The sequence below is a fragment of the Balaenoptera borealis genome (assembly GCF_965194805.1).
Source record: "Balaenoptera borealis genome assembly, chromosome: 6".
NCBI lineage: Eukaryota > Metazoa > Chordata > Mammalia > Artiodactyla > Balaenopteridae > Balaenoptera > Balaenoptera borealis.
This window is the reverse complement of record NC_138863.1, coordinates 34,277,325-34,290,981: the sequence shown is the minus strand read 5'-3', so window position 1 is coordinate 34,290,981 and position 13,657 is coordinate 34,277,325. Positions and strand designations below refer to the sequence as shown.

The window sequence follows — 13,657 nt, the reverse complement described above, 5'->3', positions numbered from 1 at the left end:
TATTAGTCAGGGTTCTCCAGAGAAAAGAACCAATAAGATAATACAGTGATATGTATAAGAGATTTATTACAGGAAGTGAGAGCCCTCGTTTCTAGTAATAATGTTTTTTGGGTTTTTTTTTTAAGAAGAAAGCAGTTTCTTTTTTTTTTAATTTATTTATTTATTTTTGGCTGTGTTGGGTCTTTGTTTCTGTGCGAGGGCTTTCTCTAGTTGCGGCAAGCGGGGGTCACTCTTCATCGCGGTGCGCGGGCCTCTCATTGTCACGGCCTCTCTTGTTGCGGAGCACAGGCTCCAGATACTCAGGCTCAGTAGTTGTGGCTCACGGGCCTAGTTGCTCCGCGGCATGTGGGATCTTCCCGGACCAGGGCTTGAACCCATGTCCCCTGCATTAGCAGGCAGATTCTCAACCACTGCGCCACCAGGGAAGCCCTGTAATAATGTTTATTGCCAGACTCCTGCACTCCTCCCAAATGTTCAGCGTTAACCAAGTGAGAAAGTTAACTAGGGAAGAGACAAAGGAAACCCCACAGAATCATCTAGACGAACTGGGCTGTTAGGAAATGAAGAAATGAAAAGTGTTGCACATAATTAAGACTACTGTCAATCCAAGCAGGATTCCCAGCCCGGAGTCCTCAGAGAAAAATCGCTGGGAGGGGAATTGGAAAATGAAGTGCTGGAGGCCTAGAGCAGGAGTGTGAGAAGAAACTGTGTCTTCCATTTCACGTTAATTAATACTCTCCTGCCGTTCTGAGTCTCAGCTGGGTGTATAAATGGATTCAGGACCCGTCAGCTGATAAAAGCCACAGAACAACAGAAGTAAGAGCGTGCTATCTGGTTTCTTTACCTGTCAGTTAGCCACCTGAGCCCAAGGGCGTTGTAGATGTGGCCTCAAGCCCAGTTATTTGTATTGTTCCCAGAGGCAGGGAGAGCTTGAGTCAAGGAAGCAGACGTACAAATGCACCTCAGGCCAACACCTGTTCTTACCTCATCAAAGATGCCCCTGCTCCAGCTCCTAGAGATTCTGATTCTACGCTCCTTTCCATTTTTCTCTCCCATCAGGCCTTGCCACTCTCTGCCCTCCCTCCCCCTGGCATTTGTGTTCAGATTCTCTTTCTCTGTCAGGCCCGCTCATACCATGACTAGTAGGAATAGTCTCCCCAGCTATCCACCTGCGTATGTCCCCAGAAGTTACCCCCTCTTGGGGTTACCCCTTCTATTCCAGTTAGCCCCAGGCTATGGGGACCTGCCCCACTCCCCTATAAGCCCAGAACAGGCCTCAGGACCCCAGTTCTCTGGTCTCTCACTTGTCTGGGTCAGGCTCCACGTACCAAGCACAAAGCCATGGCAAGTTCTAGCTCAGTGGTTTGCAACTAAAATTAAACAAACAAAATGTACAAATAACATTAACTGGCATTTAGTACGTGCTTACAGTGTGTGTGTCAGGCACTGCCCTAAGTTCTTTACAGGTAGGACTCACTCACTCCTCCCAACCTCCCTATGAGGTGGGTCCTGTTATTAACTCATTTTACAGAAGAAAAACTGAGCTACAGAGAGGCTAGAAAGACTGCCACAGGTAACACGCTAGGCCATGGCAGAGCCATGATTCAAACCCACACAGTCGTATTCCAGGGCTCAACTCTGATCACAATCTTATAACACAGAAAAATACAAATATACACTCAGTCCCTGCCTAAAAGAGGCCTCTAACTCAGCAAGGGAAGCAGACAGTGGATTATAGCCACAAATTCACAAGTCATGGCTTTATCTTTGTGATTCCCCTCATACAACAGATACACATCCTGCACCAAGTCCAGTTGGGAACTTCCTGCTAACGCATGAAGCAGAACTGATTACAACCAAAAGAGGAGGACAATTACACAATCTCTTTTAAAGCAGGAAGTTACTCACTGAGAAAATATTTTCTCATTCTTATGTGAATACTAATGGCTAAAACAGAAAGAACACATCTTGTACATCAACCACACCTCAATTTAAGAAAAATAAAATTAAATAAATAAATAAAGGACACATCTATAGCTCAGGAGATAGCATTTCTCACATCCAACCAAATATAGGCCATGAGAAAGTGAGATCATACCCAAAATCCTGGGAAATTCAGCCTAATATTTCCTAATTTGATCTTCTCTTGGATTCTCTTCCCATAAAACTCACCATGGTAACATTCTAAGTGAGCCTAGAAGACAGTTCTGACTCATTCTAAGAGAATGTTGAGAAGCTGGACAACTGTGGAAATAGAACGAGCAATCCTCTCAAGAAAGAGATAGGGATTTCCCTTGTGGCGCCTCGGTTGAGAATCCGCCTGCCAGTGCCGGGGGGCATGGGTTCAAGCCCTGGTCCTGGAGGATCCCACATGCCGCAGAGCAATTGGGCCCGTGCGCCACAGCTACTGAGCCTGCGCTCTAGAACCCGCGAGCCACAACTACTGAAGCCTGTGCTCCTAGAGCCCGTGCTCCGCAACAAGAGAAGCCACCGCAATGAGAAGCCCACGCATCGCAACAAAGAGTAGCCCCCGCTCGCCGCAACTAGAGAAAGCCTGCGTGCAGCAACGAAGACCCAACGCAGCCAAAAATAAACAAATAAATTTATTTAAAATAAATAAATTAATTTTTTTTTAAAAAGAGAGAGATAAATAATTAAACCAAATGTTATTGTACTTATCTAGGCTCTTATTGTTCTCTTTTGATGCACCATCACTGACTAATTCAGTTCGAGTCAGACATCCAACAACTGAGCAAAAGAATCGATTCAGATCCAAAGAAAGGTGACACACAGGTAGTACACACTCAGGCCAATAACCAAAGTCCAGGGTGACAGAACTAAGGGACACATTGCCTCTAAGGGAACACAAATTTATCCTATTTTTAATGTTCCCCAGAAAAGCTTTCAGAGTCTATCTAGGTGAAATGATGGGGTATCTGATAATACTGAAGCCCAGAACACTTTCCATTTTAAACCCCCCTTTGGATCCCAGGACTCCTCCCTGCCACAGCAGCCAGCATGGAAAGACAAGACTGAAGCTCACCAACTTTCACAAAGTTTGCCTTTGTGCCAGAGACAACGCTATGTGTTCCCCCAACCTCCTTTCATTTTCCTCCTGACACACAACTTGTCTACTGTGGTTGGATGGGGCACATGAGTTCTAACCAAAGGAATGAGGGTGGAAATGATTCATGTCACTTTCAGGCCTGTCCCTAAAGTCTCTTGTGAGACCTTCCACTCGCTTCCTTCATCCACCAGCCAGATATAGAGGATCCTGAGGAAAACTCCAAGCCCTCCGATGATGAGCACATGCAACAAAGCACTACAGTACCACCCACACCAGACTGCAACATGAGTGAGAAACTACCCTTCATGTGTGAAACCACATTTTGGCATCGGTTTGTTACAGCAGCTAGTGTGGATCACTCGCTGAATACAGCTTGTGTGTGCCGTGATCTCACTGTGGGAGCATCAGTTCATCTGGAAAATTCACACCTACCTGTGTCATTGCCAATGCAATCAATTATCAGGCAGATGCCCAGGGGCTTGCTCTGCATCTTATATCTCTCTTCCAGTACGTGCTGGAAAGGAAAGCAGGGATTGTTAAAGACCCTAAACATTGTTCTTTTCCTCAAGGTTCCACCCATATGATCTTTTCTTTTGGATTTCCTTAAATTTCCTTTTGGCAGGTGAGTCACTCAATAGACACAGGCTGAAGTCATCACAGCTGACATTTCCCTTCAATATCAACAAGCTACTTCAGTTTCTATTTAATTTTAATAAAAATTGCAGTCTCTTTACGCATGTCGTAGCTTTGTGGGATAAAGATAATTTAAAACACAGAGAAAAGATGGGTCATATGTTTCCACAGTAACCTGAGATTGTGCAAGTGATATCTTTCCAAACCAATACAAAAGGAGGCCTTTCTATTATGGAGAAGAGGTATCAGCATAGAAAAAGTCAGACCAAGTCAAGGTTCAGTGTCACTGCTTACTTATATATTCAGCAATCACTCAGCTGAGAAGAGAAATGCCACTTTGGAATTTTCCTGCATTCCAAAGTTCACTAATGCAATCCACTTGAACATCTTTCTCTTTGCTACATCCAAGGTTCCCCTTTAGAACAGAAGAGTTCTCAGAATAGCACACCCTCAGCATCCTATTGTTACAAAGAATTCTTAATGGACAGATATTTTTAAAGCCATCAGTGTTCTCCACAGATACTGTGCTTGCAATACAATACTAAATCAGATCATTTATTCTGTACCTGAGGTAAAAATGCTTCTGATTCCTGAATGGATGTCTTCACTGGTTCTCCTGGGGGATGAGAGAGAAATCATTTACAAAGCTGAAGGAGAATTAGCCCTAATCCTAGTTCCTGCAGGCTGCGTTTCTTTATGTCACACCATTTTTCTTTCCCTATTTTCTTCCGCCTACTGTCTTTTCTTTCCCCAGCTATACTCAGCCCCAAGCTTCTAATCTCACACTGAAAAACCTAACTGATAAGAAAACACAAGTCCCCATGCTAAACAGGGGTTATGTAGAAAAACTGCTTAAATAGAAGTATAAGAAGGCTCTCCCTTGCCCTTCTCCAGGTAAGGACCCAGTGACTGGTGAGGTTTTAACCTGATAGGGAGAATTTAATAAATTAACCACCCAACAATATCAATAGCTTTACTGCATGTGCTGAAATTGTGCACAATGCCTCAAGGGAACAACCTTAGAGACACAGAGAAGGGAAAGCTTTTGTGGGTTTGCCACTTATAGAACAGATGGCCATGTTTTCTTAGTCCAGTGATATTGGGAGATCATAAAATAAAATGTCAATGGTAAGATAGGGGACAGTGGGCTTAGCAAATATAGATGAACCTAGAGCAACCTCTGTAGATAAAAAATGACTTTACTAGTCCCAGGGAGGTGGAAAAACCACCAGTTTTGAAGCCATAAAGGGCTGGCTGAAACCCTAGCACCATCACTAACAAGTCCTGTGATCTTGGGCAAGTTTCTGAAGTCTCAGGGTGTGTTGGGTTTTGTTTTGTCTTGTTTTGTTTTTTAATCTCAGAGATGAGCATCTAATTTATGACTGCTGCAAAAATGAGAAATAATGTCTAAAGACAGGCAAAGAAAATGCCAATATTTGGTAAGGTTTGGGGGAAATGAGCACTTTCAAATGGTAATGCTGTATAAGTTGAAACAGTCTTTTTAAAGGACAATTAGCAATACCCTTTAAACCAACATTCTGCTTCTAGAAGTTTATCCTAAGGAAATAATAGAGCACGTGTGCAAAAATGTCAAGGAGATGTACTGAAGGACTGTTTGTAATGGCCCTAAGCTAGAAAGAAACTAAAAGCCTACCAACACGAAACTGGTTAAATAAATTATGATACCTACAATGGAATACTACACAATGTTAAAAAGGATACGAGAAATCTTTATGTATTTGACATGAAAAGATATGCAGGATGTATTAAGTGAAAAATAGATTACTGAATAATATTATAATAAGGAGCCAACGTACTTAAAAATTTTACATGTGTTTGTGTGCGTATACCTACATGTACTTACTAGAGGTACACAGATCAAACATTAATAGTGGTTATGTCTGATACTCAGAATTAAGAGGAAATTTCACTTTATCTTTTTGTATTTCAGCAATCATGGCTTAACAGAATTAAAAAAACACACAAAATAATATAGTAATATGTCCATCTCAGTTCAGGGCACTTAGCACTTACTAAGAGTGCTTAATAAATTGTAGTTATTATCATCATCATCCAATTGAAATCTATTTGGAAGTCCAAAATAATATGAATACTTGGTTTGATTATTTTAAACTTCTATTAGATTAAGGTCAAGTTATCAGGATGCTTTTCTCTTTTACTAGCAAATGAACCACATCCAGGCAAAAGCAGGCAACTAGCTCTCCTAAGGATCTGCAGGGCTGTTGCGAGCCTCACTTACCTCACCTGTTTAATTACCATCAAGGATAAACCTGCCATCAGGGAGCCCAATGGAAAAAACACTGATTATTATTATTTTTCTTATTATTATTATTTTTGGCTGTGTTGGGTCTTCGTTTCTGTGCGAGGGTTTTCTCTAGTTGCGGCAAGTGGGGGCCACTCTTCATCGCGGTGCGCGGGCCTCTCACTGTCGCGGCCTCTCTTGTTGCGGAGCACAGGTTCCAGACGCGCAGGCTCAGTAATTGTGGCTCACGGGCCTAGTTGCTCCGCGGCATGTGGGATCTTCCCAGACCAGGGCTCGAAGCCATGTCCCCTGCATTGGCAGGCAGATTCTCAACCACTGCGCCACTAGGGAAGCCCAACACTGATTATTTTAAATTCCTATCCAAATCTACCAGGTTTCCCATTTTAAACAGCTAATTCTCACCACCTCACCAGTGTTTTAAGAAACATACTGTCACCTCAGAAATTAATTTGCTCCTCAACAGCTTTTGCTGGAGAGCTGACTTTTACATAGGGAATGCTGGGCATGAGCTGCTCCATCTGGCTGAGCTGGGCAGAAGGCTTGCAGGTGCACACAGACAGCATGTTGGCTGAGTCATGAGGTGTTGCCATATAGAGGAGGTTTCCATCAGGCCACTGCCCTGCTCTCTACATTCAGGATCGCCCCTGCACACAAATTCCAAGCTCCTCAGGGAAGACTGAGTCCTCCTTACCTGTCTATGCAGCCCCACCTCCGGGAGTTCTTAAGTACTACACTAAGAGACTGAGTCTCAGCCCTCACTTCAAGGAGGACTCAAGACAAGCAAAAAATACACTTCTTGAAAATGTTGGGATCAAGTGCTGATGTTTTAAGAGTGATGAGAGGGATCTTAAATCCCTTAAATCTTATGGTTGAAATGACTAGGTGTTTTTTTTTCTTCCTTTCTTTGTAGGGGTGGGGAATGTCATCTGTACAGTATCTAGATTTATTAAATGGGCTATAAAACAAGATCTTAGTAACCTTTCTTCTTCCTGCTGCTAGATATTTGGTTTAACATGGCTCATTACCATGGCTAGATTAATGTTTAACATGACCTGGTTATAGTTCTATTTCAGGTATAAATGTTATATCTCTTAAAAAATATAGTCAAGATGATGAAGCTGATAAAGTAAGAGGTGTTTAAATTCAAATAAGCTAATTTGATGGATAACTAGAAATGCCAGTGAATACATTTTAAGAGTTTAACTGTATTTTATTTTGAGAACTTAATTAAAATATGTAGATAAAAGAAAGGCAACTCTAAAAATGCAACATTCTGTACTTGAATTATCAATCATTTATAAAGAATGAATATAAAGAAAAGCTGGTCTTACTCTGAATGTCAGGTTGTCCCATCATGAGTCTGTGTTCTTTACTCCTCCCATTCTGGAGCTTCAAATATAAAAAATAAGGTCACACTCCCTGTTCATTTTTCAGAGACATTATATTACACCTCTTTAAATATCTCGATAGGATTCTTACCCAAGAAAAAATAAAAATATCACATTCACTGTTAAATTATCTAAAGAAGGCTAGCAAGAGCCATTAACTCCATAAATCCATATTCTATGGCCAAAGTAGCAATTCAAAGTGAAAATACAATGAATGTGTAAATATGCTCAACTAGCATTTAGAATATGGTATAGGAAGAGTTGCTACAATAGCTCCAAGTTAGAACAAGCTGTTGGAACATGCAATTGACATTCAACCTGATCTTTAACACAGAGGCAAGGTACAGTATGGTTAAGAGTGGGAGAGGGATTCTGCCACTTACTAGCTATGTAACTTTGAGCAAGTTCTTTAACTATATGTCTGTTTCTTTATCTTCAAAATGAGGATAATAATAGTACTTACCTTATAATTTTTTTGAAGATTAAATGTACACAAAGCACTCAGCACAGTGCCTTTTAAGCACACGGAAGTGCTTAATAAATGTCCAGTTATTATTTTTCTATAATGCCTAGCTACACACAAGCCACATGTGGGAGTGGTTCTTGAAAGTTAGCTACCCTTTCTGAGGGCCAGAATGGGATGAATCAGAGAATGAAAGATTGAACAGACCCTTTCTCTTCTCAGATGACAGGTCCTGTGTAAGGTACACATAGCACACACTGTCAACCATCTGATACGCTCAGCTTTCAAATGACAGTTCTCCTCTGAAGCTATCCTAGCCAAAAGAGAGAAGTACACTATTTATTAAGCTGTGTCTGTAGCTAAGTCTGTGCATCTAAATGAAAGAAAAACATATAAGTTGCTTTTATCACTAATAACCAATGACTTAGCCAGAGGATAATGATATTAGATAGAATTTGGAACCCCACATAGGTGTGCATTCTCTTTTACATACTATTAAAGAGATATAACATCAAATCAAAGCTAGATTTATTGCAGATAAATATAAAAAGCATTATATTACAGAGTCACAACTTTTTTTTTTGGCTGCACAGCACGGCTTGAGGGATCTTAGTTCCCCAACCAGGGATCAAGCCCGTGCCCTCTGCAGTGGAAGCATGGAGTCCTAACCACTGGACCGCCAAGGAATTCCCACAACTTCTTTATTCTATAGTATGTTGGTATCATGTGTTATTTTGCAGCCTTGTATGAGTTAACATCCAGGTATTCAGTTCCCAAATCTTGTGAGGAATTCACTGAATCCATATGCCACAGTGCCTGCTAACTAAATGAATGAATGATCAGGGTCACAGATTAATATAGCAAATTTAAAGAAAAATTTACACACAGAGCATGTGGGTTCCTAATAGGCTATATGGACAGTGAATACAATTACTTGCATTAACAAAATAGAAAGAATAACAAAAATATGGCAGGCTTTTAACTAAGAATGACAGTATAATTTATGTTAGATAGACAATAGCAGAGAAAGCCCAGAAAATCTGGATCTGAATCCTAAATCAGTTTTCTCTCATGATTTGGTATCATAGAGATTCAGAAGGACAAGAAAAGCATATTTAATTCTTGACAAAAATGACAGATATATCTAAGCTATGACACGATACCATGTAGTTTATTAAACACACCATGGTGTACAGAAAGGAGTATGGACTGGCCCAGGTCTGGCGGTAGGTAGAGGTGGGCAGTCACTTAATGTTCCTTAGGCCTAAATGTCCTTATTTATTTAATGAGGGTGTTGGACAGTATAATGCTTACCATCCATCTGAGCTCTGAAATTCTATTGCTTAGTGGTATCTCTTACAGATTATATTCTCCACAAAACTATTTTTATTACAGGTATAGTCAATATGTTCATCACATACTTTTATGAAAGTGCTTATGATTTAATCACAGATTATAAACTGTGGTCTAAGTCCTGACTACAAATTCCACATATCCTTATATGGAATGAGGATGAGGATGAGATTACACTAAGGTTAACTTCTCAAGATAAAAGATTAACCAAAGCACAGTTCTCATGATAACCTTGCACCACTGACTAACACAACAACCAGAAGTGACTACATATTATTTACGGTCACAAATCAATCACTCAGTAACATCACTCAATAACAAAAACACTTCTGTTGAAATAATTAAAATAAGCTCAATGAAAAGCAAAGGCACAGAGAGGTAAATACAAGGATATTTATTTTGAAGTATTGTTTTATAACAAAAGATTGGGAATAATCTAAAAGTCCACATATACAAGAAAAGGCTAAACATATTGATACATCTAGAAAGTGAAACTATGTTCAATCATTAAAAACAATGATTAAATAAAGGCAGTCCCGTATGATTCATGTGAAACAATTTCCAAGAATTCTCAGATCAGGAAGTGGGCATAGTGTGCTACCATTTGTACAGAAGAAAAAAATACAAATTAAATATGATATTTGCAAAGACTATCTCTGGATAGAAGAAAATGGTTACCAATAGCTGCCTCTGGGGAAAGGAACTGGGGTAAGAGGAAATATACTTTAAAAATTCTTTTAGCACATTTTGAATTCTTTGTCCATGGGCATGTCCTACCTATTTTTACTTAAGAAGCTAAATTTTCAAAGGAACAAGTGAACAATGAAAAAAATGTTTGTATATGTAGATACACACACAGGAAAACAAAAAGACTAGAAGGGAATAACTGTTAACATGGAGGTGATTTATTTCCTTCCCTTTATATATATTTCTCTGTATTTTCCAAATTATTTCAATGAACACATGTTAGCTTTGAAATTATAAGAATTTATACATATTTTAAAACAAATGCACATTTCTGTCACAATTTTTTTCAGATATTAAGCAAAGTACATGCTGGGAGAATATGTACATTTTTATCAAAGTTCTGAAACTGTTTCATGCTGGGATTCCACACATTTGCTCCAGACTCACCCTTAGGTTATATGAAGGATCCTTAACACTCAAGCTTGGCAGAGATGCCTGGAGAGCATTTACGTAATTTGTTTCCACTCCTTGAGCTGCAAGCAGAAGACAGGCTCTGAGTTAAGATTTACAAATTATCATCAAATGAATCTTCAACAGTGGCTCAGTTCAGGGTCAATCATGATCTTTCAAAATACCCTAAACCTTCCAGCCACCTTACTGAATTCAAAATATCAGATCAGATGACTCTTCTATCAATGTCATTAAGAACAGACTAAAAATGCTACTCCTGTTCTTGATCTTGAATCAGCCATTGTGGGGGGGGGGCGGGGGGCAGGGCTGTGTGTAGATCACTGAGTATCAGCCATGCCCTGTGGTGGTAGTAGACTGCTAGCAGAGCCCACGCTGACTGTGAGTCTAAAAGACAACAGGTAGGGGTGCCATGAGAGAGAAGGCCAGGGTGAGCTGGTCCCCTTTATGGGAGGAGGGGTTCTCAGCAGAAAAGATGCCCTTTTGCATGAGGAGGTTTTGTGCAACTGGAGACATATGCAGGGCAGTTATGGGACCCCAGTGATAGGATATCATCCCAAGTCAGGCCAAACTCTAGAGCAAGGCAGCAGGGCTCAGCATAGACTCAAAAGCCCTGAGTGCCCACAGCGCCACCAGCCAGTACAGAAAATGGGGGTGCAGACTCTTTCCTGAAGACCAGAATGTTAAGAGCTGCTTGGTGGCATTTTGCAGAGGGCCAAGACTCTGTGGTCAGGGGTGCTGGGTGATGAAGTTAGCAGATAGGGGGTATGGAGGATATAAAGGGTTCTGATCTCTAGCCACAGGCTGGTGGGAGCTGTGGACCTTCGGGTTCTGTTCCATCCACCCGTCCAACACATGGATCTCTACCAATGAAACCCATTATGCACAGATACTTCCTTAGGCCACAGAGATGCCAAAATGCTGCTCACCAGACTGCTTGTATTTCTGGATTTTTGTCTTCAGGTCTATTCTGTGGATGTTCCTTAGGCATTTTTCTAATAAATCCAAGTGATCTGGAGCAACCAGGTTTAGCTTCTCCAGTTCAATCACAAGATCCAAGAAACTCTAAGAGAACCACCAACAAGAAACAAATGTCAGTAGGGCTGACTATTAGGCCTCATATGCAAACCTCAGGCTGTGTAATTTATTAGAGCAAGAAAATGTGACCAGAGGAGCCCTTTCAGTGACCTTCAGTGATCCTAAACCAGACCTCTCTGTTTTATAGTCCCTCCAAAGCCATGAGCAAATTACACTCCTGGAATTTACTCAGAAAAGAGGTAAGTCTTTGGGGCGCCAACCTGTACCTAGGTTGGGGATAGATACATGGGCCATTTGTGTCATGAAGGATTGAGAGAGCAGGCCTGAAAATAAAATCCTCCCAAGTTCATTCTCTTCCCAAAAGCCAGGCTGGTGTTATACTGAAAAACTCTGAGGGCTTTACTGAAAAAAGGAAGTGAGAAGGTAGCTGGGGAAACGTTTTTACTAGAAAAATTCTAATGATACAGTTTTGAAGTCCCTAAAATATTTAAATCAATGCTGGAAATTCCAACTCATTCTGACACTGCAGACATGAGGTGGCAAAATTACAGGGTTAGGGTATTTTGCTACTCATTCACCCTGGACCACAGGGATTGTGAAAGAACTATATTTCAGAAATAGGCACTGCTTTTGGTGTTATTTCCTTTCTGTTTAACATTTGGTTACTAATGTGCTATCTTTATTTTTAAATTAATAACGATAATTAAATCTACATAAATGATTGGGAAATAAGTTGATTAGGGGACACCAAAAAAGGAGTTGTATTTTTTCATTTTCCTTCCCATTTTGCATTTGATGGTGGGGGCATACAGTCACCCTATATTCCCAAATTTCAGAAATGAAACAACAATCATTAAGGAACATGAGGAAATTCTTAAGCAATGATTTACCAGAGTCCTCAGAAGCGGGTCCTTGGTGGACATACTGTCACATACTAGAGACCCGAGCTTTTCCTGGCCTGTCCATAGGTCAGAAGTACCATATAAGGCCAGCTGGAATTTATATACTTTTCCAGCAATCACAGCATCCCTGAGATCTTCACCCCTACCTCATTTTCAACCCCAAATCTGTACTTTTGCCATTCCCTGGATACATCAGTCTCAAGGACCTTCCCCTGCCCAGCTCCCCTGCAGCCTAATGACTCCACACTGATCCTGAGCTGGCTGAGGAGAAATAGATGACAGTCAGAGAGCAAGATGGGAGTGGACTGGCATTTCCTCCTGTTTCTACTCAGCATGAGCAGAAGGGACTCCCTAACCCTCCCAGATGATCTCAAACCAGGGAGAGAAGCTGATATATAAGCCAGGCCTATGAATTTTACACAAATAAAGGATAAAATACAAGGATGAAAGAAACACCCAGGGCCACACCAGCCGATATCACTCTACTGCCTCTCAATTTATGAACCAATTTTCTTCCCATCAATGTTACTATGAAAAAAAAAAACCCATACTCTTCTCCCTTCCCACCTTCACCCCCGACTTGGTCCTCCCTGCTTAAGTGCCTGTTTCCTTCTCTTCACACCATAGAGAGCACCCCTCCAACTTCCGATAGGCTCTTGGAAACATGAACCAAGAAAAAGAAAGAAAACTCACCTTATCCTTGGCTATCTTGCCTCGGCCCATATAATCTCTCATGAGGAATATTAATGAGGACACATCAGATTTATCCAAACCCTCACCGATCTCCATCAACAGCACCCTGTAAACCAGACAAGTTTCTTTAGTAAATTCAGAGACCAGTCCTAGTGAGAACACCAAGCGCCTAGGCCTCCTCTATGCCAATAATTGGTTAAAAGACTAATTCTTGCCCCCATTTGAATGCGCCCCCAAGAAAACAGAAAGCTTAGATCACCCCAGGAGGAGATCTTAAGGGAAGTCAAAAAGCAAATTTATCCTTTCCCCAGTTTTCAATAGGAGATGGTACCTCTTTTTACAACTGCTATGAAAAGAACAAGAGAATAAAAACTTCCCCAAAGAATCCCCTAGCTCCCCCAGAAGTTATAATGAAATAAATGAAGAACCTAAATGACTAAGACGAAAGACGTTAATAGAATTCAAAGTGATCTTGTCTTCTCTGTTTAACAAACCCCCAGTGATACTGACGCTGCAAATCCAGGGACAATACTTTGAGTCACAAGATTGTGAAGCAAAGTAACACCTGGGCTATCCTGGCCTGCACCCGAACTCAACGGTTAAAAGGCATCTAGATCCCGGGGATTGTGACTGTAAATATCTCTGTCTAGAAAGCCCCTCCTGACTTAGCCACCTCTGTTC

The 13,657-nt window shown here is 41.0% G+C and overlaps 1 protein-coding gene across 10 annotated transcripts in view; it reads right to left on the bottom strand.

Moving 5' to 3' along the window:
• Nucleotides 1-13,657, bottom strand: part of CFLAR (CASP8 and FADD like apoptosis regulator) — a gene marked incomplete at its 3' end in the record, with an annotated part of 68,349 nt that overhangs the window by 38,295 nt on the left and 16,397 nt on the right. For all 10 annotated transcript variants that reach the window (XM_082397115.1, XM_082397120.1, XM_082397117.1 and 7 more), the window contains 6 exons: nucleotides 12,977-13,082; nucleotides 11,273-11,408; nucleotides 10,323-10,408; nucleotides 7,316-7,373; nucleotides 4,267-4,316; nucleotides 3,500-3,581 (listed from right to left, as the gene is read on the bottom strand). In XM_082397115.1, coding sequence (XP_082253241.1) covers nucleotides 3,500-3,581; nucleotides 4,267-4,316; nucleotides 7,316-7,373; nucleotides 10,323-10,408; nucleotides 11,273-11,408; nucleotides 12,977-13,082 — 518 coding nt within the window. The remainder of the gene's footprint in view (nucleotides 1-3,499; nucleotides 3,582-4,266; nucleotides 4,317-7,315; nucleotides 7,374-10,322; nucleotides 10,409-11,272; nucleotides 11,409-12,976; nucleotides 13,083-13,657) is intronic.